The following is a 17,114-nucleotide window of genomic DNA, read 5'->3' as shown; positions in this document are numbered from 1 at the left end:
TGAGGATATGCGGTAGCATTGTGGTTTATTATCTTTGCAATTTTCAGTAAGAGCTATATGTACTAATTTTTGTTCCTAGTGTTCACTAAAACATTCATCTCTAAAGTTAAAAGAAAAAAATTGGAATGTAAAATATTCACTATGTAGTTTTCTTCAAATAGTAAATTATGTAATAACATACTTATTAATCTGTTTTCCTCTTTTCTAGAGAAAATCTCTTCATGAAAACAAATTGAGGAGATTGCAAGAGAAAGTAGAAGTCTTGGAGGCAAAGAAAGAAGAATTAGAAACAGAAAATCAGGTGTTAAATAGGTAATGTGTGTGTGTGTATATATATATATATATATGTAGTTATTTTGATGTCATAGAACTTTGTTTCTGAGAACATACTGTGTTTTCTTTTAAAATATATATTTAAAAAGATATGTAAAACTATTTGATATCCATGAATGCATTACCTTTTTTCTTTCTGACTGACTTTTCCTTTAAACCAGAAAGTTTCAGTGCCAGGTGTTTGAATTATGGTTAAGATTGACATAAAAAGTTAGTCACTAGCTTTGGTATAGTAACTGACTTTGATATCTAGGAGTGGTGTGAATTCTCAGGAATTCTAGGAGTATGTGAATATCTAGGAGTGTGTGAATTCTGCTAAGCTAACAAAACAATTGTGGCTATTGTATAGGTCTGAAAATCATGGCCATGGCTTTGAATCAAAGGTCAGTTTTTGGTTTCCTAGGGTGGAGAAATATTACTGGGCTATTGCTTTTGATTTTGTAGACACATCCAAGCATAGCTAATAATCAGCATCCTTAGCATTTTTTGAACAGATAAGATTTACTTTACTGGATTGGCATTAGTGGTTTATATTGATTTGGTATTGTATTTAATTCAAGATAATAAAAAAATATTCTGAATTCAGCTAAGTAGTGGTAGCTTTCAGTACTTTAATCAAGTATTAGATTTTTTTGTCATGGAAATTGCCTGTAATATCATGCAGTGATGTTTTGTGATATGTGCTGGTGTTCTTTGTTGTAATTTTTAGCATAAGGTGAACAACACCACAATTGGTGATTACTCAAGGTTTCCAGATTGTGGAATTCATGCCAACTTTGTAGTACTTTGTTTCAAAGTAGGAAGCCACTAAATTCACCTTCCTACCTCCTTCACAACCATTAATATTGAAGTATTATCAGTTTAAGATTGGACAGCTGTGGTTCAGATCATCTATTCTTTTTGGTACTAGTATTATTTTTTGGTACTAGTGATCGGACCCAAGGTTGTTTTACCACTGATCTATATCCCCAACCCTTTTTGAAATTTGAGGCAGGGCTTCACTAAGTTTCTGAGACTGGCCTTGAACTTGTGATCTTCCTACTTCAGCCTCCCAAGTTGCTGGGGTAATAGGCATGTGCCATCTTGACTGGCTGATTCAGGACTTCGAGTGGTTTTGAAGCTTTATTTGATTGAACTGGTGTGATTCATAAGGAGTGTCATGTCCAAAAAGATAATAATGATCTGTGAAGACCTAAAAAGTTAGATTTTTTTCCCTCTTATCATTTTTGTTTTTAAGTTAGGTTGCTTCACCTTTATAATTACTATAGAAGATAGGGAAAAGCAGTGTTTTGCCTTGTCTCACTCATGTAGTCAACATAACACTCTGACACCAGGTGTATGGAGGTTTTTCCCTTATACTAGTCATTTAATTCTCCAATGGACATCAGTTGGATGGCCTATAATTCAGTTCTAACATTATCACGTTGAATCCCCACTGGTTGACAGGTTGACTGTTTCCACTGCAGATGCCAATTACAAATCCCAGGCTGTGACCTATTATGCTTCTGATGGACAAGCTATAGATCGATATTCCCATGACCCTATACTTGGGTTTGATTAATTTGCTAGAGCAGTTCCCAGACCTTAGAAATGCTTTACTTACACTTACCATTTATTATAAAGGATATTACAAAGGATACAGTTGAACAACCAGAAGGAAGAGGTATGAGGGAAAGGCATAAGCTTTCATGCCCTGTGTAGGTGCACCAGCCTCTAAGGTACCTCCATGTTCAGCAACCCAGAAGTTCTCCAAACTCTTGCTATTTTGGGTTATTTTATGGCAGCTTCATTATGTGGACATGATTATTTACATTATTGGTCATTGATAATTAATTCAACCTTCAGCTTCTTTCTCTTTCCTGTGGTAAAGGTGAGTTGGAGCTTCAATTTCCAACTCTTGAACTAAGTCTTAATCTTTTTCATTTCCTGCTTTCATTCTGAAGCATTCTAGGATCCCCCAGCCACCAGTCATCTCATTATCATAAGAAAGATGCTGTTTTCAGTTCAAGATTCCAAGGGTTTTTAAGGAGCAATGTGCCAAGAGGACTCAGGGATAAACACTAAACACACACACACACACACACACACACACACACACATACATATATTTTATATTTTTATATTTGTGTGTATATGTGTTAATAATATACCTACATTTTAAAAATTAGGTTGAACTATATGTAATTATTTATATTTGGCCATATTTCACCTAAAAGATGTCAATTTCATAAATTTATCCCTCCTATACTATGAGGTATTTTTGTGGTTTAAAGAATTTCCTTTTTAGTCTCATTATTGATCAGTAGCAGGGGATTGAGGAGACTGTGGAAATGAAGGTAAAAAAAATCTCAGAATGTTTTAAATCTTTGATTAATTGGCAAATAAAATCTTAAAATTAGTGCTAGTAAATATATATAATTAAGATGTCATGTTTATATTTCTAGGTAAGTAGATTTTTATATATTATATACAGATAAATCATAGTTTAGAAATTCTTCTGTTCCAGTTTATATTATGAATTACACTATTTTTCAATAATGTATAACTATTAAAAAACACTTTCTTTTGTTCTATTTAAGACAAAATGTTCCATTTGAAGAATATACAAGACTTCAAAAAAGACTAAAAGATATACAGAGACGACATAATGAATTTCGAAGTCTAATTTTGGTTCCTAACATGCCTCCAACAGCATCTGTCAATCCTGTTAGCATGCAGTCATCAGCCATGGTTCCAGGCATGGAACTGTCCTTTCCTCCACATATGCAGGTATGAACATTTATTTTAGGAGAAGAGAAATCCAAACATGTCTATAATGTGTAAACAGAGATAAAACTTATTCACAAAAAATGGCATATCCATTTAAGGTCACTGTTAACTTTTCTTCTTTCATTAATCATAGAAATGTGCTGAAAAGTAGACTTGAATGTATTCCATCCCTTTAAAATGATGGTGTTGGGAGTAAAATCTCCTATTGAGCAATAGATAGGAGACTTGATAAATGAGTCTTTGAGTAGGCTAGAGTTTGTAGCTTGTTCATTCACTACTACTGAGCATTTACTAATGCAGTGCACTCTGTGTCTTCTATACATTTTAACATTAATGAAAAAAACTTTGAGGCAGGTATTATTATTCTCAAATCACAGATGAAGTACCTGAGTTATAGAAGTGGAATGACTTGCCTAAGGTCATAGCTTAATAAAAAAGTTAAGTTTTAAACCTAAATCCTGTGATTCCAAAACCTGGGCTACTTCTGCTATGTCAGGCCCTGAGATATTGAAGGAATCAAATTGATTGGCTGGTTTTCAGAAGATGGACATTTAATAAGTAATTATGTTTTATATTGTAAGCATGGAAGATTTTAGCCACTGAACTGAATCTCAGACCAAGTGCTTTGTTTATAATAAATAGCTGTTAAAACCAGTCTCATTTGAAAGTTGCCATGTAAATATTCCTGGCCTTGTCTTAGTATTTCTAATTTCCTCCCTAGTGAATTTTACACCTAGCAAAGAATAGGTTGTGGGTTTTGCTTAAGGGTAGAGCCTGAGGCAGGAGAGAAGCAGTAGTTAGTATACTGTTTCACCCATAGTAGTCTGTTTTTAGACTGCTAAAGTGGACATTATTTCCCTGCCAGGTTGTTGCGGGCCTATATAAAAAAGGCAGGCAAGGCTACTGTCCAGCAGGGACTTTTTTTATTTTTATTTTTTTTCCTGACAGTTTCTTTCACTGTGCTTTCCTACATCATTTTTAAGGAGGAACAGCATCAAAGGGAACTCTCGCTACTTCGCAAAAGACTGGAAGAACTAGAAACAACACAAAGAAAACAACTAGAAGAACTAGGATCTCCTGGGGAATGATGTTCTTGGATAAAAGGCAGATCAAAAGGGGTGAAATAAAGAGACTCAATAAAGCATGCAGTTTTAATGTACATGGCATTGATATACTTTATTACTGTTTGCCAAAATACTTAAATGTGCCTCTAGAAAAGGTATCAGCTACATGCCGCATTGCATGATAATGATTTTCCGATTATACTGATGACTAATAAAGCATTAAAAGAAAGTTTCAGAGATATTTTACAATATATAATATCTGAATATGAAAATAAATAATAGGGAATCAAGTTTTAAAATTTTCACTTCTAAATTTTTTTGGTATTTTGCCTGAAATGTACCCATCTTGAATTCTTTTTTTCTCATCTCTGAGGTGCTTGACAAAAGAACGTCAGTAAACTGCTTTACTAATATACAAGAGTTACAAATTTCTAGTTTTTGGAAAAAAGATGACAATTTAAAGGTACATTTTAAAAATCTTTAAAGGTATCTAAATATATAGGTTTATTGCAAAAGGTTACCTTTTCTAAAAGCTGTGTACACATAATTTATTAAAGAGCTTAATAAATATTTTTCTACCTAAGTATATTGTTTTGTGTTTCTGTTTAATTTTTTGATCTTAGAGTGTATGTTTAGCAGTTTAGAAGACTTCACTGATTTTGGCTTTGTTGAGTTGGAATCAGTAGATAATTAAATCCTGTGGCTCTTTAAAAGGGCTGTTGATCACATAACTTGAACCCAGTGGGATCTCTCTAGAAATATTATTATTTAACTTTGTTTCCCATTATTTTGGATCAAATCAAATAATTATGTTTTATTTGTGTGTCCCTAAGTATGTCATTATTTACCTTGTTTTTCACCATGCATCCTTTGGAAGCTTTCTTATGTAACATCTTTTCAAGGAATTCTTCTGGAGTAAATTCATGTCAACAAGGCAAAGCTCAACTCTGCCAAACTAAATGGAGAATTCATTATCCAGAAGTCTTCACAGTCAAAAATCCATGATGATAGTGGAGGATAGGAATGTAATTGAGCAACCCTTAGCATCATTTAGCAAGAAATTTAAGTTTACTTGTAACTAGAAAATTTAGGAGGAAACAAAAAAGCCAAAACAGTCCATAATTACATCAAAATGTTTATTTTTGGATATAGACATTTAAAACATTCATCTCCAAGAACAGCTTCAATCAGGTATACAATAAGAAATAGACTTTAAATCCTAATATGGAAAAGATAACAGAATTAATTTTTTAAATGCTGCTGTAGACACTAGTGTTAGAAAAAAAAGTTTATAAATGAATTGTTTTGCACCAAAAAATATGCAAAGAAACTTAAAAATATTGTTTGCCATTTGTTTCTCTAGTTGCTGTTTAATGTAGACCCAGTGACTGATTGTCTTCAGCACACATCTGATTTGGCCATTTACTGCATTTGGCTAATGTGATCCAAAATGTGATCTAGATAGTGCTCTTCACTGGTGGATTGACAAACACGCTACATACATTAGTGAATCTTCACACCACCTCAGTGAGGTAGGTTAGAAATATTATACAGAAATCGAGGCACAAAGAGGTAAGTGACTTGCCCAAAGTTTCTAACAGCACAGTACCTGGAAGAGGAGGTAACTCTCCACACAGGACTCATGTGCCAGAGCTGGACAGGAACATCCTCATGTAGCATTTAGTAAGTACTTAGATAAATAAAGCTGTCGCTGATCCTTTGAGTTTTCTGTACCCTGGAGAAGGGAAGTCTTTTGGGCAACTCTCCTACCCTTGGCTCTCAACTCTTACAGTTCTCTTATGAATGCCTTCACCTCTTTGAAGACTGTAGCAGCTTTGGATGGGGACCAGACCTCTCACCTTTAGACCTACAAGTAATCTATTTGGTAGTATTTTTGAGATGTGTCCATTGGACAGACAGTGGTCAAAAGTGATAGGGTTGGGAATGTGTGTATCAGGGCAGTAACTGCTTATTTCTCTTAACCATTTGATGAGGTGTCACCTCTCTCACAGTTTACCAGATATTAAGGAGCAAATATGAGTTGCGTTTACCTAACGAAATTACATTTCAATCCTGATGTTCCATACAGTGTTGGTAAATGGGTTTAAGGAATGTGGGATCAGTGATTTATTTGCTACTTGAAAAAATTTCTATCCTAGATTAGGGATTTGGAGCACCAAGGGTAAAAGGTGCCTGCCACAAGGAAAGCTTGAGAGTTGCCAATTAACACTTTTTACTTCTGATTTAATAGAAGGAAAACACAGTGGTATTAAAATTGGTCATGAGCAGCAAAAATTCAGGAATAAAAAACTTAGCAATAAAAAGACTACAATATAACTGGAAAGGGAATTGTTTAAAAAGAAAGGCATGAATAAAATGGGTATTTTAAATTCTTTCTCCTGTAAGGAATACTTTCAAAAAGTACATAGTAAGACTAAGATACCAAGTTGTATACTAATATTTTTCAGGCCTTGGGCCTCAAATATATATATTTATATATAATACTCCAGTGTGAACAACAGTTTGATGAAATGCAAAATGTATCTTTTTTTTTTTAATCACACACAAGTATTTATAACCACAGGGTTCACCAGAAATCTAAAGCAAGGAGACACTAGTATAGAAATGTAGGATTAGAGGAGTGACTTACACTTCCACAGATAGTTCTGATCAAGGTTTTTCAACAGAAATAAACAATTTTTTCATTTATATAATACCCAACATGTCCACTATCAAATACATTTAGTATGAAAAGATAAAAAAGGAACATACATTAGGACACAGTGGGTAAAATGCTGTTGCATTTCAGTAAAGCCCACTCACTCTCCTTGCTTTAGAGCTCCTTGACGCAATGGAGGTGAGTTCGGTGGAGTGCAGTTGGTGACCGCTGAAAAACACGAGCCCTTTCAACAATGCTGCAACACTGTTAGTTTTTGGTTTAAACACACACACACACTCACAAATGCTAAGTGTACACACTACCAAATTCTGCGGTCAGCTTTTCCAAGAACTACTAGGGAAAGTTTCAATGCTGCAAATCCTCGAGGTTGCCCTAACACCCCCACCTTGTTTCCAAATGACTCATTTCACATTTTGTTTTGAGTATCCCTTTTCTGCAGAGGTGCAGTGTAGTCACAAGTGCTACATAGCTGTAGTTTTCCAACAAAACCACTTAGATAACATTGTGCTTAAGTGGAGACTGTAATTACAATACTGACACTTGCTTACTGGCCCTGTATTCTCTGTAAACAAGGAGGCTGTTTGCAACAACCACTTCGACTCTATTTACAGAAGGGTTCCCACGGTATACACACAGGCACAGTGGTTGATATGCTTTCTAAAAGCTGTGCATGTGCCTTGGTCTCTTGAAAAGACAGTGCTCAAAGTGGAACCCATGTGCAAACTTAAAAATTAACGACACAGAGTAGCTCAAGCAGCCATTTTGCTCCCAAGTCGTCTGAAGAACTTTGCCAGGTTAAGCCAGGCCCAGAGTGCTTACATCCACTTGCATTTCTTCTTTTCATCAAATAAGACTTTTACATGCAAGAGTTGTTTCTGAGCTTCTTCCAGCCCTCGTTCTCTTTCTAGTTTATTTAGAATCTGTTGACAATTAGAACAGTTATTTTAGATATTATGGTTTTAGCATTACAATTCTTTTTTTTGTTGTTGTTGTTTTTGCATTCCTGATGCTGTGAGTGGGTAAAATCTGTATGAAACAGATGCCAACATTTTCTTCGATCATTTACATACTCACTTTGCAAGTTGTTTTGCTAAGTCATTATCACAGGATCAACAACACTTTGGCTTAAAATAGAAGCCCACAAGAAAATACCAACTATTTGCTTACAAATATGGGGCCAGACTTCCCAGGCCCTACTTTATGCATTATATCACAGCCATTCCAAGCACAGCAAGCATTCCTGGGCAGCCAACATGCAGGCAAGTATTTCTTCTTAAATGCAGCAGGCAGGGGCATCCTAGTCTTGAGAGGAAAACTTCCCTCCCTTACCTCCCCTCCTGGGCAGCCTAGTCCCTCCTCTCCCTCCCCTCCCCAGTGCGTCCCTTCTCACCCCTAACCCCTGGAATAAGAGGGATGCTTATCATGTTTAAGGAACTCATTGCCTCTACCCTACCTTAGCGCTTCACTTGATCTTCAAGTAGCAAATGGAATTGGTGAGCTATTCTCACCAGTGACATGGATAGCCTGTCCCAGCATGACTGAGTGGGGGGGAATCAGGGAAGGGGGAATTAACATTTATTTGGAAACAATGCATCCAGACTAAGGAGAACTAATCATAAAGGAGAATGGTAGTTCATTACTAATGGTTGTAAAAAGCCTGAATTAAAACATTTGTTATTGAAATAGTTGCTTAAGTTAGAAATATGTCATAGTTTCCTACAACTATTGAATATAGAATCTAGACGATTTAACAGGCTTAGCTTTCGTGTTTAGCAGACTACAATCAAGCTTAAGCTGGCCCCATTTACAGGGCCACAAATTACTCATTAAAGTTAGCTTGAGTCAGTGTGGCTGTAGGCCCCATGAACTCAAATGTAAATTCAGGCTGGTCCAAATGTGGGCAGCGTGATCTAACAGAGGGGCAGCCGTGTGCAGGGTCTGGCTTGGTGCCAGGATCCCCCATCTCAGGCAGGCTTCCTGGCCTCCCTTTCTGGCTGTTTGGGATGCCAGAACTGTCCTGAGACCCACAGAACGCTATAACCAAATCCTTGTGGCTGATTCATAGCTTTAAAAGATGTTAAATAAAATCTTACCTCATCAAAATATTTTACGATGTATTTGTAGATTTCTGTCAAGGCCACTTCTTCATTAAATTCATTTTCATGTTTCTAAAACAAAGAAAGTCCTGTTGAGAGACTCTGAAATGAGTTTTTTTAAAAAGGAACCAAATACAAGCCTATTTCTATTTCTAATGCTACCTTAGATTCCTGAGTTAAGAATTCTTCCATTTCCAGAGGTGACAATGGAGGCAAATCCCTGATTGCTTTGTAATAAGATTTTACTTCCTCTTTGTAGGTCGGGATATCCTTGGCATAGAGCAGTTTATTAGTTGGTGCTTCCTGAAAAAAAAAAAAAAAAAAAGAATTCACCACCGAAAGAGTAAAAAAACATGGGGAACTTGTAAAAACGGTACAGTGTAGCTGCACCCCCACCACCAACCAGTATTACACCTAACAAGGCTTCATGCAGGAGGCCTCACTAAATGCTGACTGACTGACTGACTGCCATCTAGATAGTTCTGGTGAGTCACTGTTATTTTCAGGCATATTAAATGCTAATATATTCTGCCTTCCTCTTATAAAAGAACTAAAATTATTATTTTTGCATGATTTTGAGTTACTGTAACAATGGAACTTATTTCAATCATAGTTCATTACTAATGGTCGTAAAAAGCCTGAATTAAAAACATTTGCTCTCATCCTCACCCACCAGTGAATTTTGGCATTTATAAAAGACTTGATTGTAGGTCTGATTGAGCCCTTTATATAACTCTAAAACTGGAAAGTAATTGGTGGTGGCAGATTTTCCAGCTTGTCCCTCATTTCATTAGGTTATAAAGATCTTCCAATTCCCTCAAGGAAGTGCATGGTTATTGGTATTAGTGGCCCTGATGACTGATTTTGTAAAGGTTCCTGGGCAGTTTGAATGGTTATATGTAATTATAATGGTGAGAATATTTAAAAATGAGATAAGTGAAGATTTTAAGGAGTCATGATTTTTCACAAAATGTAAAATTCTACTCAGGGAAGATAGGTGAGTTAAATGATAGGGGTTATGTCCCGAAGATTTTTATAAAGTCCAATGGTTAAATCAATGGTTGGATGAATCATTGTGAAAGATGCATTGACTGAGATATTTCTGAGGTGTTCTTATCAAGTTGAAGTGGAATGATCAAATCACAATGATCATTCATTAATTCAGTGACTATTTAGGCAGTCACTGAAAGTGTAGAAATGACCTGACTTTGAGAAGCTTACAATCTAGTTGAGAGAACAAATTTACAGTGAGTAATTTATCAGTAATTAGCACACTGTAAAGAACATTTACTATAAACAAGCATTTAAGTGTCTTTTAGGGTGCTGCCTGCTAAGTTGAACTTTATTAGTGGAATAAAGAGGCACAGAGGAACATGCCTCAGGAAAAGTTCACTGATCAGAGTCTCCTACGATTTCTGTCACACATCAGGAAATCATTTTTGTGAATGAATGAATGAGTAGGATTTTACCAGACAGAGGGGTTGTGAAACAGGAAAGACATGAGCAAAGAAGGGTGGAAACAAGTTCCTGGTATGTGTGGAAAAGTTAAAACATGGAGCATGCCAGAAAATGAGTCCAGAAAAGACGCCTGAAGCCAAGCAGGAAGGGCCATGCAGCACTGTGAAGACTTCCCCTGGTAAGTCATGGAAACATTTTCAATTTCCTAAGCAGGATGCTGGCAAGTTCAGATTTATATTTTACAAAGATAACATGAGACAGTGGAACAAGGTTGTTTAGAGAGGTGGGGTGGACAGCAAGGGCATTGAACACTTATCAGGAGGCAGTTATCCCAGTGGAGAGGGGATGAAGGGACAGGTGCTGTAGAGAAGAGAGTGGACAGGGTGGAAGGAGGAAGAGTCAAAGATGATGCAGAGGATTGCTCCTCGAGAGATCAGGCAACTCAAAAGTGAAAACAGGGTCTTTTTGCAGAAAGAGTGGTGACTAAATTGAAATTATGACGAGGGATCTGAGATACCCGTGAAACATCAATCACCGTTCATTCCAGGTACTCTGAAAATCCTACCAAAGAGCCACTTCTCAGCGTTCAAAGATTTTCTGAAATCCATTAGATACAGATATTGCTTGGTTTAATATATTTTGGAGTGCTTGGAAAGGACTAAAACATCTCTTTCAAAGTTTGCTCTTTTTTTTTTTTTTTTAAATCTTTGCTTTCTTTGGCCTTTTGATCAACAAAGAAAGCCATAGGAAAGCAATATTCATGCTTTGATTATAAACTGACAAACTAATATTGTTAGAAATCTTGGATAAATTTTTCTTCCTCATAAGCCATTTGTTATATTAGAATAGACTTCTGAAAAATATACTCAGATGTAATTAACTTGAGCAAATATTAATAGTTTCATACTCTGGATTAGTAGTTTATCAGTGCCCATCAAGTGTTTTTCTAGGAGACAAAGTATTTGCTTGATGGTAAAGTTTTTCAGAGGCACAATTCTATAATAAGATGGGGCTAATTATTTTGGTTTTCACTTTAGAAACAATTAGATCAAAAGTAAATGTGATAAATTTTAAAGAAAAGCAAATTTATAATGACCAAGATTGACTTTTCTTTTCAGCCGGTATAGTTTAGATCCACTACTTATTACTTGAATGTTTACAAAACAGAGTGCTTCCATCTTGGGAGCATGTTCAAGAAACCGGAAGCTGGGCCTTACCTTCCCTAGTTGCTGCTCTGTGAGAGAAAAGGCGTCCATGAATGCCTGAGCAATCACTGACAAACAGCCATCTATGTGTGGTGTCTTCTTAATGTCAAAGACAAACTGAGGGTTCTTCAGGATGTTTACCCAGAAGCGAAGAGGAAGGCTGTTCAAAGAGAGAATAATCTCTTCTCAAATACGGCCATTCATGGGAGGCCAGTGTTCTCTTTATCAATTTATAAACTGGTGTTTACATCCTTAATGAAGTACACAAATCTGCTTAGACACACAAGGCAGTGTCACTCAGAACAAGAAAGGGTTAAGCCGACTGCTACTGAAAGGCAGACCAGAGGAGACTGAAAGTGGTCAGGGACTGGACAAGATTTTTCTCCATATAATTCTTGATTATATTAGATGATAGTCACCAGTGAAAACCTCTCACTCAGATCTCCTGGACCTGACATCCTCTCTGTGACACTCTGGTCTAAGCCACCACCGACTCTCACCGGGATTATTTGCTTATCACCTCGTGTACTGCAGTGGACATACTTGACTTGCTGTCTGCACCTTTTCAGAATGTAAGCTCTGGGAGGACATGGGTTGGTTATCTGTTTTGTTTATAACTGTCCTCCATCACCCAATAGTGTTTGGCACATTGTTAGTATCAAAGTAAGTAGGTGAATATGAACTTGGGGATCATTTCAGAGTCCTTCCATGATCTCCATTTCAACGATGGCCTTGCTTACTACCTCCACTTCATGGCTGGTGGTGCAGTCACAGCTTTCCTAACCTGGTTGCTTCCCTGCTCAGAGGCCACATGCAATGGTGACCTGCAGGACCTATGTTGGGTGTGGGAGGAATGAGACCTGGGAGCAAGAAGCTAGGACACAGGAATGGAATGAGCCAGAGGAGAGCTGGAACAGTCCTGGATTAATGAAAAAAGATTGAACCTACAACTCTGGGACTTTTACAACTGTTTAAAATGACTCGGCTGACAGTGCTCAGAGGGGCTTGAGCTTGTATGGGAAGTTCTATCACTTAACTCGGAGTCTGACAGTGCTCAGAGGGGCTTGAGCTTGTATGGGAAGTTCTATCACTTAACTCGGAGTCTTATTTAACTAGCACACAGTATTTCAAATAGAGGTAATAAGCCGTGTTTCTTCTCTGAGAAGACACTAGAATATATCTGGATGCCCTACCTTTTCTTCAGTTAAAATACAACAACAACAATAACAAAAAACAATGTGAACCTTTGTTACTTCATTTAACAAATACACCTTCAGCACCTCCTCTGTGGGGAGAGAGGGGTTGCTGCCAGGCTTAGGGCAAGGAGTGAGACCTCCTTCAGCCCTAAATGGAATGCACATTACAATCAATAACTAATTCTCATGTTATCTGAGTACTGCATTTGATAAAAGCATGAATTTCTATACACTGATAGCCTGAAATTTGCAAAGTAATTGATTATTTTAGGAACCAGTAAGTTTCCTCTAATGGAAAAACAGTATGGTAAAACCACAACATATTAATTTTTCATCCTTTGCTGGTCTAACATTCTAAACAGCCTCTTTCATGCATTAAAGATAACTTTATTTTATCCTAAAGAACAGGATTCCTGGCATAGAAACAGTTTCATGCATTGTTTAAAAATAGAAAATAGCAGCCAGGTGTGGTGACACACGCCTATAATCTCCGTGGCTTGGGAGGTTGAGGCAGGAGGTTTGAGGCCAGCCTCAGCAATTTAGCAAGATCCTAATCAACTTAGTTAGACCCTAACTCAAAATAAAAAGGGCTGGGGGTGGCTGCATAGGTAAATGCCCCTCAGTTCAATCCCTCATCCCCCCCAAAAAGAAGCAAGAAACTACTTTGATGTCATAGCTTACCAAACCTAAAGATTCTTATAAGAGATAAATGAATCCTTCTGTAACTATCTCTGCCCTCCTTTTAGTTAATATTCTGTCCTAGATTCTTGGAAATGTCAATAATCACCTACATTCCCACCTGTTTGTTTTCCAAATATGTACGACATCAGGATCTGTGATTTTTTTATTTTCAGCCTGGGCATCCAAGAAGTCAAAAAAGTATTTTATAGCAAATGGGGCTCTGCTGTTGGGTAAACTCCAAATGCTTCTGAAAAGTTTTTCAAGCACAGAATGAATTGCCACCTGAAAGAGAGCGTGAGGTTTGGGAAATTAAAAAATATGGTAGTGGTTTTGAAAACATTAGAAAACCAAATCTAGGTTCAGGGAAAATGATGTGCCAACCAGAGAAAAACAAGCTGAGAAGGAAAATGTAAAACTGTTAAATGAGGCCAACACTCACAGTTTGGGACAAAGGTCCTGGGAGTCTTTGCCTAGGTTTAGATTTGGCTGGTAAGCCTCTTGCTCTTAACAACATTGTTTAGTCAACAGAGAGGAGATGGTGGCAATCTCTAGGAGTGGAAGGGCTGTCAGCTGTAGGGCTGTATACATAAACCAAGAAGCCACAGAGGCTTTGCTTTTATTAATTATGTTTAGCCTGGAAAACTCAAGCAATGTTGCTCTGTTTCCAGATTTTTTCCTGCTGCCTGTATTTTCATCATAGGGTTTATTGTGTACTTTCCAAAGCATTTGAGTATATTATAGAAAAGCAAATAGGCTGAGCTCTCTGGGGAAGCTGAGAAAATCAAGAGGCTCAGGCTGTCCTCTGCCCACTAAACAAATCTCCTAAACTCTAAGCAGATTCCCTGCCATCCATAATCTGAAGCAAGCATGCCCAGCAAGTCACTAGGGCCAGGTGTAGATAGTAGCATTTATATTGCTAGTCAATCCAGGGAGAAAAAAAGAAAAATCACCACCGACTTGTGTTAATGTCACTAAGAGCCTGATGAAGTAAAATTTGCTCCTGATCTGGTATTCTGGTGGCTTCCCCATGTGACACTTATATGTGAACAGAATTTCTAATTTTAAAATGAAAAAACCTGGTACCAGGTTTATAGCCATTGACACCCTCCCTCCTTCACTTTATTTGCAATTTGAAGAAGGAAGTTTATTGCTTATCTCTAATAACAAGTAAACAAAAAGGAATAATTATGCTGTCAACCTAAAAAAATAACAATAGTGAAATGGTGGGTAAGGAACTGGGAACAATATTAAAATCGCTGATTGAAGACTTACAGTAGAAATTTGTAAAGTGCTGTTATCCTTGCAGTTTATAAAAAGAAGAAGGAGATGGGAAGTGTTTACAATTTAAACTTTCATTTTGCTTTGCTAGAAGGCACAAGGGATTTGTAACATTTTCACACTTCAGTGGAAATTAAGTCAAACACATCATACACCCCCAAGGTAGCCGTAAAAGCTCTCCCAGAACAGTAAGTGTACCTTGGTCGACAGCAGCTTTGTCAGATACATTTCTTTTACTTTGAACTTGTGTTTCCCTCGATGTCTCTTTCCTTGCACATCTTGGAATGCTTCTGAATCTGGTAAAATCTAGAGGGAAAACGGAGTAGAAGTGTTACCTGAAGAGACCATTTGTGCCACAGAAGACCTGTGATTCAGCAATGAGCAGAAAAAGCCTGAACTCACCAAATGGCAGTGGTCATCCGAGTACTCCACATCTGAGTGCAGAGAGAGAGAAAAAAAATAATTCATTAAGACCAGGCCTAGTTAGCCTTCTCAAGATAAGCCCCACGTGTGCTGGAAACCAAGAGCTCTTCCTTGTTGCCTTTCCCATGCTGCACCTTAAGATCTTAAGAACAGTGTAAATGCAGGATGAGTGGGGACTAGAGCAGAAAGCAAGTTCCCTGTCCCTGGAAATGTGGAAACAGGCTGAGTGTCCATTTGCTGGGACAGGGCAAGAGGGGCTCAAGCTTTGTTATATTTCATTTAACAAATATACCTGCAGCAACTCCTCTGTGGGGAGAGAGGGGTTGCTGCCAGGCTTAGGGCAAGGAGCGAGAGGACCTCCTTCAGCCCTAAATGGAATGCACATCACAATCCATGAGAGTCATGAAACTACTAATTGCACAATTAATTACAATGGTGGTGAGGATTATACGAGAACTATAAGCCAAGGAAGTAACTAACAAGGCACCCATCTAAGTCTGGGAGTTTTCTTTAAGGAAGGGATGTTGAAGCTGAACTCAAGAGTTAGCCAAGTAAGTGGCCAAGACCCCAGGATGGAAATGAGTGTGCCCCTCCAAGAACCTGAAAGAAGGGCAAGGAGGTGGCAAGGCAAGAGTGGCATAGAGCAAGGACATTCTCCAGGGAAATCAAAATTGTGGTCAGAAAAGATAAAGGAAAGGGAAGATGGGGATTAAGGCATTGGATTTTTTTTTTCTTTTTCTTTTTTTGTCTTGAAGATGAGAGAGACCAGGACATCTGAAATGCTGATGGGGGAAAAAAGCAGTGATGGCGAGGGAAAGCAGTCAATTAAAAAGCAACCACTGGCTCACTGACTAGAGAAGAGCCCAGTGGTGTAGGAATGCTCAGAAGGCTGAAGAAGATGGAGAGTTGTGACCATCAAACTGGCCTTGGGAGGGGGACGAAGGAGCAGCAGTGGGCAGGTGCAGCAGGTAGGCAGGTTTGGTGCTGGATGTTGAGTTCTTGTTTCAGTTTTCTCTGTGCAGGATGAAATCATCTGCTGACAGTCAGGAATGCTGTGTGGTCAGGGCTCTGAGGCAAGGTTGACTTTGGGGACAGAGCTCTAGGGAAACTCAGTGGTGGTAGGCCGAGTGGAGACTCTGGTCAAGCTTACTACCATGTGTGTAAGTGACCCCAGCAGCTGTTGAGTGAGTTTCTTTTGCAACTGTACGCTGTAGGCTCAGAAAAGGCTAATATCTGGGTTCACCAAAGCTGGGACTTTGACAGAGGGGCTTCTGACAGGGCAGAGGGGCAGGGCCTTGGAGTTTTGGCAGAATAGTAATCAAAGTGATGGCTTTCAGTGGGATTGGATAGGGAGGAAGCACAGACTGACTATCTGGAGTCCCAGAAAGAGATCCAGACCTAAGATTGTACTATTCAATCCCCAGATGACAGGCTCTTCAGAAGACCCAGTCTTTGAGGCTTAAAAAAACCAGCTTTCCCCCTTTTCACAACATAAGGACACCCTCCTCTTTATGCCACAGTGACAGCCACTCTCCAAACAACACCACTCTAGCTTAATAGAGTAGTGGAGGGTGGGAGTCTCTCAAGGGGTACCCTGAAAGCTACCAAATATTCATCAGGAGCCCTGCAGCAATGACCGGTTGCTGGAAACTGTTAGTTTCAGAAAACTAAAAGTCTGAAGTCCCTCCTTCCAGCAGTATGGGTGAGAAGGTGCCTGCTAGGGAGAGGTCCAGAACCCTCTGAGGGCTGAGGGCTGAGGACAGGCCTTCTTTGCTGGGGTTTAACTGCTCTGGAGACAAACCCAAAACAGGACCTAGGGACTTTCTCAAGACATTACCATAGTATTTTTCTGCTCTGAATTTGTCAGAAGAGGACTTTGGACATTGGCCTGTTGACTTTTCCCTAAAAGCTCCCTCTTGAGTTTCTACTTT

The 17,114-nt window shown here is 38.2% G+C and overlaps 2 protein-coding genes across 6 annotated transcripts in view; one reads left to right on the top strand and one right to left on the bottom strand.

Moving 5' to 3' along the window:
• Positions 1-4,698, top strand: part of Cep83 (centrosomal protein 83) — a 121,123-nt gene extending 116,425 nt beyond the window's left edge. For 2 of the 4 annotated variants that reach the window (XM_076854950.1, XM_076854951.1), the window contains exons 14-16: positions 209-312; positions 2,913-3,102; positions 4,086-4,698. In XM_076854950.1, coding sequence (XP_076711065.1) covers positions 209-312; positions 2,913-3,102; positions 4,086-4,190 — 399 coding nt within the window. In that variant the 3' untranslated portion in view covers positions 4,191-4,698. Of the gene's footprint in view, positions 1-208; positions 322-351; positions 433-2,912; positions 3,103-4,050 lie in introns of those variants that run through there. The other 2 variants (XM_076854952.1, XM_076854953.1) reach the window with 2 other exon arrangements.
• Positions 4,699-7,300: 2,602 nt separating this feature from the next.
• Positions 7,301-17,114, bottom strand: part of Plxnc1 (plexin C1) — a 142,780-nt gene continuing 132,966 nt past the window's right edge. For both annotated transcript variants that reach the window (XM_076853210.1, XM_076853209.1), the window contains 7 exons: positions 15,163-15,194; positions 14,959-15,066; positions 13,601-13,764; positions 11,618-11,765; positions 9,105-9,245; positions 8,940-9,014; positions 7,301-7,766 (listed from right to left, as the gene is read on the bottom strand). In XM_076853210.1, the coding sequence (XP_076709325.1) occupies positions 7,662-7,766; positions 8,940-9,014; positions 9,105-9,245; positions 11,618-11,765; positions 13,601-13,764; positions 14,959-15,066; positions 15,163-15,194 (773 nt within the window). In that variant the 3' untranslated portion in view covers positions 7,301-7,661. The remainder of the gene's footprint in view (positions 7,767-8,939; positions 9,015-9,104; positions 9,246-11,617; positions 11,766-13,600; positions 13,765-14,958; positions 15,067-15,162; positions 15,195-17,114) is intronic.

The sequence above is a fragment of the Callospermophilus lateralis genome, chromosome 4, assembly GCF_048772815.1.
Source record: "Callospermophilus lateralis isolate mCalLat2 chromosome 4, mCalLat2.hap1, whole genome shotgun sequence".
Lineage (NCBI taxonomy): Eukaryota > Metazoa > Chordata > Mammalia > Rodentia > Sciuridae > Callospermophilus > Callospermophilus lateralis.
The sequence above is the reverse complement of the archived record's forward strand: the minus strand, read 5'-3'. Positions and strand labels throughout refer to the sequence as shown.